General features: G+C 41.7%; 1 protein-coding gene across 1 annotated transcript in view; it reads right to left on the bottom strand.

Annotated features, from left to right (window-relative positions):
- Positions 1-9594, bottom strand: part of CCDC149 (coiled-coil domain containing 149) — a 127586-nt gene that overhangs the window by 79034 nt on the left and 38958 nt on the right. The window contains exons 2-3 of the mRNA XM_012555198.2: positions 4609-4770; positions 2915-2953 (exon numbers count right to left, since the gene is read on the bottom strand). Coding sequence (XP_012410652.2) covers positions 2915-2953; positions 4609-4770 — 201 coding nt within the window. The remainder of the gene's footprint in view (positions 1-2914; positions 2954-4608; positions 4771-9594) is intronic.

Genomic DNA, 9594 nt, shown 5'->3' with positions numbered 1-9594 from the left:
ATATATGTGTGTATATATATATTTGCAACTAGATTAAAAGAAATTTAACTTCGAATATTCCTAAATACAATGTAATGTTATAAAACGTTAACTGTCCCCAAATTAATCTAAAAATTTAACAAAACCCCAATCAAAATACCCACAGGATTTGTGTGTGTGTGTGAGTGTGTGTGTGTGTGACAGAGAGAGAGAGAGAGATCGGGGTAAATGATAAAAGGTTTCTAAGTTTTAGCTGGAAAAATGAACACATAAGAAAAACAAAACAAAACAAATCTGAAAAAGAAGGGTAAAGGGAAGGAGACTAGCCCAATCAGTATCAAAAGAACTATAAAGCAAAATTAATTAGAATAATATGATACAGCTACAGGACTACACAGGAAGCTCAAGGGAACAGAAAAGAAACATCAGAATCAGATCCATAGCCATATAAGAATTGTGGGCATCCAAAGTCAGCGGGAAAAATGGATTATTAATAAATGCTGTTGGTTACCACACAGGAGAAAAAACAATAAAGTCAAAGGATAACTTGCGAGTTGTTTTTTTTGTTTGTGGTGGTGGTTTTTTTTTTTTTTTTTTTTTTGGTATTCCCTTTTCATTTGTTTTACTTCTCTTGCCAATATATCGCTATCTCTTCCTTCTTTTTTTTTTGGTGAAGATACACATGAATTCAGAAGAGAATGTAGAATGAGGGATATCATTGCTGATGTCAGATGGATCTTGGCTGAGAGCAGAGAATACCAGAAAGATGTTTACCTGTGTTTTACTGACTATGCAAAAGTACTTCAATGTGTGGATCATAACAAATTATGGATAATATTGTGAAGAATGGAATTCCAGAACACTTAATTGTGCTCATGAGGAACCTATACATAGACCAAGAGGCAGTCATTCGAACAGAACAACGGGATACTGCATGGTTTAAAATCAGGAAAGGTGTGCATCAGGGTTGTATCCTTTTACCATACTTACTCAGTCTGTATGCTGAGCAACTAATCTGAGAAGCTGGACTATATGAAGAAGAACGGGGCATCAGGATTGGAGGAAGACTCATAAGCAACCTGCCATATGCAGATGACACAACTCTGCTTGCTGAAAACTAGGAGGACTTGAAATGAAGCACTTACTGATGAAGATCAAAGACCACAGCCTTCAGCATAGATTATACCTCAAAATAAAGAAAACAAAATTCCTCACAACTGGACCAATAAGCAACATCATAATAAATGGAGAAAAGATTAAAGTTTTCAAGGATTTCATTCTACTTGGATCCACAATCAATGCCTTTGGAAGCAGTAGTCAAGAAATCAAAAGACACATTGCACTGTGCAAATCTGTTGTAAAAGGCCTCTTTAAAGCGCTCAAAAGCAAAGATGTCACTTGGAGGACTAAGGTGCGTCTGGCCCAAGACATCTTATTTTTAATCGTCTCATATGCATGCAAAAGCTGGACAATGAATAAGGAAGACCAAAGAAGAATCGAAGCCTTTGAGTTATGGTGTTGGCGAAGAATACTGAATACACCATGGACTGCCAGGAGAACAAACAAATCTGTCTTGGAAAAAGTACAGCCAGAATGCTCATTGGAAGGGTGGATGTCAAAACTTTGTCTCACGTACTTTGGACATGTTATCAGAAGGGACCAGTCCCTGGAGAAGGACATCATGCTTGGTAAAGTAGAGGGTCAGTGAAAAAGAGGAAGGCTCTCAATGAGATGGACTGACACTGTGGCTGCAACAATGGGCTCAAACATAGCAACGATTGTGAGGATGGTACAGGACCGGGGAGTTCTGTTGTACACAGGATTGCTATGAGTCAGAACCGACTCAACAGCACCTAACAACAACAATACACAGGAAACATACATCAACTCAACAATTTCTATATGTACAATTCAGTGACATTGGTTACATTCTTCAAGCTGTGCCATCTTTTTCAGTATCTTTTTCTGAATTGTTCCACCACCATCAACACAAACTCACTATCCCCTAAACTTCTCATTTAACCTTTCAAGTTGCTGTTGTCAATTTGATCTCATATAGATAATTCCTTAAAAGAACATAATGCTCAAGGCAGACATTCTTTCCCAATTAAGCTAAACTACTGTTTGGTTTCAAGATGAATTCAGGAGATAGTTTTGCTTTAAGGCTTAAAGATTTCCTCAGGGCAATAGTTTCAGGGGGTCAGCAGCCTCAATGGCTCTATTAACTCTGGATTCCATGCGGATTTGAAATTCTGTTCCACATTTTTTCCCCTTTTGATCAGGATTCTGCTACAGAATCTTTGTGCAAATCAATGACTTCTGAGTTTTGATAGTAAATGGTGTTTGCAAGTCTGAAGCAGCAGGACCTAAATAGCAGAATAGTATCCACCCACCAAACAGTAAGCTAAAATACAGTAGCCATGAGCCCTCAGCTCTCAGTTTTTCCAGGTGTCCCCACAAGAAAGGGAATGCAGTCAACTCATGCACCTCTTCCATCCTGTTAGACTTTACTGTATTTCACCCCATCCCTAACCCCTCTTCACAGTCAGTATCTGTCTACAACCTCGATGGAAAGGATTCTTGGATGCAAAGCATTCTGGGAAATTAAAAGCAGCTCTTCTCTATACATCTTGGCATCCCTGACCCTCCCAAAAGAGTCCCTGGGTGGCACAAACGGTTTGCACTTGACTCTAACCTAAAGGCTTGCCGTTCAAACCCACCCAGTAGCACCACGGAGAAAAGGCCTGGCGATCTGCTTCTATAAATATTACAGCCAAGAAAATGCTATGGAGCAGTTCTACTCTGTAACACATGGGGTTGCTGTGAGATGGAATCAATTCCATGGCAACAGGTTTGGTTTGGCTTTGTATCCTCCCAGCTGTCAGCATCAATACCGACCTTCTGAGCCTTATCAAAGAACAAGAATAAGTCTTACCTGTTTCCTCTTTTCCGGGGGAAGTGATAGATCTCCATCCTACAAAGAAAGCTACATTACATTTTACTTTTTCAAAACAGATTTGCTTAGACTCAGGAAATGAACCAAAGCATGCACCTAAATCCCGACACTCACCCCCAACAGCCCTGAAGCCAGTCATCTTCTGAATCGAGTGCAAATATACCTTTCAAGAAATTAACTATAAGCTAAACCAGAGTTATTCTGGAAAAAACCCAAGGGAATCAGTTCCAATTAGGACCAAATCTATATATTTTCTAAAATTATGTGAACTGGAACAACACTGGATTTATCCAAATTATTTTTGAGCAGAGCCTAAACTGAAACAGCATTTCATTTGGTTTGGGTTCCTCTTTTAAATAGTTAGCTCCAAAGGAATAGTGATGGACAGCTACACACACACACACACAAAACCACACACACACACACACACTTGAAGGTGATCACGCTTTGACTGGGACTTCCCGAGTTTTAGCACTAAAAGTCCCATGCCCCAGAAAACTGTCTCAAGCAAACTGGGACTGTTGGTCACCTAACACACATACACACACACACTTGAGGGTTCTCTATGGGCAGGAGAATGGAAGGGGGAGGAGAGGAGCAGGGTGGAGATAGGATTTGCCCAAAATGAAGGAAAATGAACAGAGAACTTCCAATCCTACCTGACTTTTTGTCTTAAAATGACTCAATTTCTCTCTTTCATGCCATCTGGGAACTCAAGTATGTCCATAGTTTGTAACTGCTCATTAAAACAAGTACTCTTCTATCTGACGATGTTCACATATAACCTGAGGAATCCTTCTACTCTATTACCGCTCTGGGACAGACCAATGATTCTCGGTACAAAACACCGTTAAATGTTAGCAACAGCATCAGCACTTTTAAGAGATTGCATCATGGGAACAAAAGAAGCAAGAATGCAAAATAGCACTATGCAGTCAGTATCCTCCATTTCCGTATAATTTGCACCCTTAAAAATCTTGCCATATGAAAACCTAGAGAAAATCTACATGTCTACAATAAGGGAAAGGTTATGGAAATAGCCACACCATGGATTACTATGCAGCTGTTTAAAAGAATAACTAAGTTCTGTGTACATGGCCTAGAAATATTCAAAATAAAGCACTGAGTGAAAAGAACAAATTTCAGAACATTTCTATATACACTGCTGTCCAATAGCACCATCTGCATATGATGGACATGTTCTCCACCTACCCTGTCCAATACGGTAGCCACCGGGCAACTGTGGCTGTCGAGCCCGTGAAATATGACAAGTGAGACGGAGGGGCTGAATTTCTAATTTTATTTCATTCAATTAATTTAAAATTAAATTGAAATAGACACATGTGGCTCAATGGCTACCATATTACAGATTTACAATATGAATCCTCTTAAAAAACAAATTCCATATAATTAATAAATAGCCACACCCAAACACATACATATATATGCATGTAAGTTCGTAAGGGCAGAGAAAGCAGCCTGGGAGCATGTATGTATCAACTAGCAAGTGGAGCCAGGGTGAGGAGGAAACAGGGGTGGTGATTTTTCACTTCTTAATTTTTCTACTTCTATACCGTTTGGATTTAATCATATTTTGAACAAACAGCACTTTAAAATCCCCCTCTTCACCTCTTAAGGAGGGAAGAGAAAAACCCCCGCGTAGTAATACGTACGATCAGCTCCCGGTACTTCGTCTTCAGTGACTGGTGGCGTTCTCGAAGCTGATTGGCCATGAGTTTGTACTGGTCTCTTTCCTGCTGGCATGTGTCCAGCTCCTTGGAAAGGATCAGCAGGGCTTCCTTTTTACTCTCCAGCTTCCTTTTACACACCAGGTACTGCAGAGAAAACAAATTGGAGCGACTGGTCAAAAATAGCGACAGGCCTCCACTTAAACATACCCGGTAGATAACACACCCTGTGGATTCTTTTGCCTTTTTTGTTTTTAGAGATCCTACACCCAGAGACATTTGTTGGTAAGTGACACAGGGTACATAAAGGCTGCTACAGTGCCCGATGCATACTTTGCTCACGACAGCACCAAAATCTTGGACATTCACGAATTTCAATAAACTACCAAAAAAAAACCCAAACCAGTTGCCATGGAGTTGATTCTGACTCATAGTGACCCTATAGGACAGAGCAGAACTGCTCCATAAGGTTTCCAAGGAGTGGCTGGTGGATTTGAACTGCTGACCTTTCGGTTAGCAGCCATAGCATGCTGTAGTTCTTCACCACTGCACCACCAGGGCTCCTAGGACAGGGAAAATGATTTAATTGACAAGTACAAAAGCAGACGTTAAAATGTGTGTGTGTGTGTGTGTGTGTGTGTGTGTGTGTGGTATGTGTATGCATATATATTCCCAGGGGGGCAGTGGTGGTGTGGTATGTGTATGCATATATATTCCCGGGGGGGAGTGGTGATTCAGTGGTAGAATTCTCCCCCTCCATGCAGGAGACCTGGGTTCAATTCTCTGTCAATGCACCTCATGCACAGCCACCATCTGTCTGTCAGTGGAGGCATGCATGTTACTATGATGCTGAACAGATTTCAACAGAGCTTCCAGACTAAGACAGACTAGGAAGAAAGGCCTGGAAATCCACCTCCAAAAATCAGCCAATGAAAGCTCTCTGGAGCACAGTGGTCTAAACTCATTATTCATGTGTTCCCATGAGTCAAGGGCCCACTCAACAACAGGTATAACAATAACAACATAGATAGCCAGACCCCAATTTTATTTTAAAAAGATTTATATATTCAGACAAAACTGTGTAAAATTTTATTAAAATTTTGCAAAATGATACACACAGGAAAACATTTAAATAAAAATCTTGTGAAAATATTACTAACAGTTACAATGGTAGTAAAATTAATTGCGTGTGTTTCTTTTTTTTTAATTTTCTTCTTTATGCTTTTCTATGGTTTCTAAATTTTCTAGAATAAACCTATATGGCTTCTATAATCAGAAAGAATACACAAAAAGTCATTAAAAATAACTTAATTGAACCATAAATCACTGAAATTGATTGCACCTGCCCACACAGCCCAGCAGACAGTCTCTCACATGAGAATTTGTTCACTACCTCTGTGTGGCTACGTACAACTTCTGTGATTCAAAGATGGGCACCTACCACCCAGAGACCCATTTTATGAGCCTAAGTATTTTAGCCACACTTTAAATTCTCCGAAAACAATTGGGTGCACATAGCTGGAACTCTTGCCTTGGAGTTATGGGATTTCTTCAACCCTCCTTCTCTGCACTCCCCCCACCCTGAGCCACCCCCACTTGACAGTCACCCACCACACTGGCCAGGGTGAGCCTGACTAGGACTCTTTAGTTTTACTGGATATATTGCACCGTCTGATGTTATTCACACATGTGAAATGTGGCACGAAATACCTTTTGAATTTGCCCCATAAAAGACCAAATTCAGAGCATTCATGAAAACAATTTATAGTTTCATTATACACTCTGACATGAGTACTTTGTCATTATGGAGGCTCACACAAAGCAGAGAGAGAATCAGCACTCCCATACCATTTGAGTCAATGCTCTTTTATGGACAAAAAGCATTACTCATATATAGTACTTGCTCGGAACTGACTTTGTTAAGTTCAATTTCAAATAAATGAAAGGGGAGAAAGAGTTTTGTGCATTAGCACAATTTTTTTTTCTTAAAAAAAAAAAAAGGAACTAATTGCCTGGCTTCAAAAACAAAGGAGAAAGAAAAGCCATTCTGAGACGGATTTGAGTTCTAAGAGAGGACACCTCCACCTTGGATGAATTTTATTCCTGGCAGTAATGAGGTTGGAATCCTGCCTTAAAACATCCTGGATTTTGAGACTTTGACATCGTCTTCATGGAGGCAAAACGGTTCTGTTGCCACAGTGATTTCTCAGGAGTAAAACCCCCAACGAGTAAATATCACAGAAGAGAGGCTCAAAGAACTAAAATGCAATGTCCTCAGGGAGGTATTGAGATTTCACAGGAAAAAATACCATTTACACAATTTAACAGCTCTGCTCTTGCTCCTTCAGTTCTTTTCCCATAATCAGCAGCCTTGGTTGTCAGTGCCATTAGTACCAGTGGCAAAAAGATGGCAACTTTTATCCCTTCAAGTTATCGGATCCAAACCTGAGGCTCCAAAGACACTCAGTGTCTTCCGACTTTGGGGACGAAAAACCCAATAGTGCAGAGACACTGTAAACTGCAGCAGGCAAGATTAGTTGTAGCATCTGGTCTACTGAAGGTGGATCAGGCAAGGGCTACCACTTACCGATCACTGGTAAAGTGGGAATCAAACTTCCCTGACCGTGAGCAGTGATCTGTTAGGGTCTGTTACAGGTTGAACTGTGTTCCTCCAAAAGATATGTTGACGTCTTAAGCCCTGGTACTTGTGAATGTGACCTTATTTGGAAATAGGGTCTTCGAAGATGTCATCAGTTAACACGAAGTTACACTGGAGTCAGGAGAGTCCTAATTCATTATAAGTCCTTACAGAGAAGAAACCCAGAGAGACATAGGGGGAAGAAACCAAAATCAAACCAAATCCACTGCTGTCAAACCGATCATGAGTCATGGCAACCCTATGTGTTACAGTATAGAACTGCTTCACAGGGATTTCTTGGATGTAATATTTATGGAAGCAGATTGCCAGGCCTTTCTTTCTTGGAGCAACTGGGTGGGTTTGAACCACCAACCTTTTGCTTAGTAGTTGAGTGTAAACCGTTTGTGCCACCCAGGGACCCTATGGGGGGAAAGACGGCCATGTTAAGATGGAGGCAGAGATTGTAGTGACACATTTACAAGTCAAGGAATGCCAAGGGTTGCCAGGAACCACCAGAAGCTGAAAGAGGCAAGGGAAGATCTCTCTCTAGAGCCTTCTGGACTTCTAGCCTCAGAATTGTAAAAGAGTAAATTTCCGTTGTTTTAAGTCACCCAGTGTGTGGTACTTCAGTACAGCAGCCTCAGGAAACTAAGACAGAGTCCAAGGAAGGAGCTGTTTCCTCCCCAAGGAAGGGTCTGAATTGGGTTGTGGAAGCTGCGAAGGGAAGCACCAGGGTCTAAGGTACCTGGTAGCAAACACAGGCTCAGAGGTCTCTACTGAGACCCAGCAACCCGGGCTTTAAGGTACTGAACCTCAGCAGTTTAGTTCCTCTGAAAGTGTGGAAAACAGAACACTGATTAGCGCCATCAAAGGGTAAGAAAGCAAACACGTTCTGTATAGAAAAATGAAGCCACACCAAGAAATGAGTGGAGTTTGGTGAACACTGCTGGGCTGTGCTTCCTTCTACTTACTCTAGTCCAGAGCAATGGTTGCAAAAAATTTTATTCCAGGTTATTTATTTTTATCAGCAGAATTCTCTTTTGAACACATCTTAGGCTGAAGCTTCATTTATAAAATGACTCCACGTGCAGCTGCTCTGGGTGAAGGTAGGGAGAGCTCCACATTAGACCTTCTTGTAGTCCCAACCCACCCTGGCATGGTGGAAGCCTAGATCATCGTAGCTCTAAATCACCCGTGATGCATGGTAAAAATGCAGATTCCTGGGCTCCAGCCCGGACTCTCTGGATTGAAGTCTCTGGTGGCTGGGCTCAGGAATCTGAATTCTTAGCACATGGTACAAGTGATTCTTATTCAATATACAGTTTGAAAACTCGGGCTCTAGAGGCCTCAAGCTTCATGGTGTCTCAAAAGTCAGAAACAACTAAAATGATCTGGAGAGACTGAGGGACCAGCTGGCAGCCCACAAGTTCAAAGGCAAGACCCGCTCTCAGAGTCATTCAGATGGGTGTCTGTGTGACCCTTCTGTAACAAAGAGAGGTTTTAAACAAATACAAGCATGGACTATATCTTACTACATCTGGCCAAAAATCCTATATATGCAGAGTCTCATTAAGGTAACGATAGGCAACCCTGGGAAGTGAATGGGGGTGTCGGGGAAAGAGATGAGATTCCTCCTTCTCATTCTAAATGGTAATTGTTTAGACCCTGTGATGGCAGCTGTTAGAATGCCCCGTTTCCTATCCTACCAAACTGGAAACAAACAACAGAAAGGCTGGAAGGAAGGAAAAAGGTCATGATGATCTTCCTCAGCTGGCAGCTCTGAAGAACCAGCAAATGTTACTCATCTGAAATAGAGTGGGCCTCTGCCACAGGAGGGAGTCAGAGGGACCACAAAGAGGACGGAGAACCAGACAAGCCACGTTACTTTGCTTGGGACATTTAGACTCCTAAAGGAGGATAGATAAGTGTAGACAATGGAGGAGGTGGGCACCAGAAAACCACCAGCCTTTGTCCAGAGGTTAGGTCTAAACCAAACCAAAACCCAAACCCATTGCCACTGAGTGGATTCTGACTCATAGTGACCCTACAGGACAGAGCAGAACTGCCCCATAGGGTTTCCAAGGAGAGGCTGGTGGATTTGAACTGCCGACCTTTTAGTTAGCAGCCGAACTCTTAACCACTGAGCCACCAGAGCTCTGAGGTAGGTCTAGCAGTGGGCTAATCATGAACTGTCATGATGCTGGGAAATCCATAAAACACAAAGAACAAAACAAAAACTTCCCAGGTCCCCGTTTTCTCACTGGAGAATGAGGGTGGTTCCCAGGGTGCCCTCCAACTTCAGTAACCCACAATTTTAACACCATTGCTCGGTA

The sequence above is a fragment of the Trichechus manatus genome, unplaced genomic scaffold (genome assembly GCF_000243295.1).
Source record: "Trichechus manatus latirostris isolate Lorelei unplaced genomic scaffold, TriManLat1.0 scaffold00034, whole genome shotgun sequence".
NCBI classification, from domain to species: domain Eukaryota; kingdom Metazoa; phylum Chordata; class Mammalia; order Sirenia; family Trichechidae; genus Trichechus; species Trichechus manatus.
This window is presented reverse-complemented; position numbering and strand designations above follow the sequence as displayed.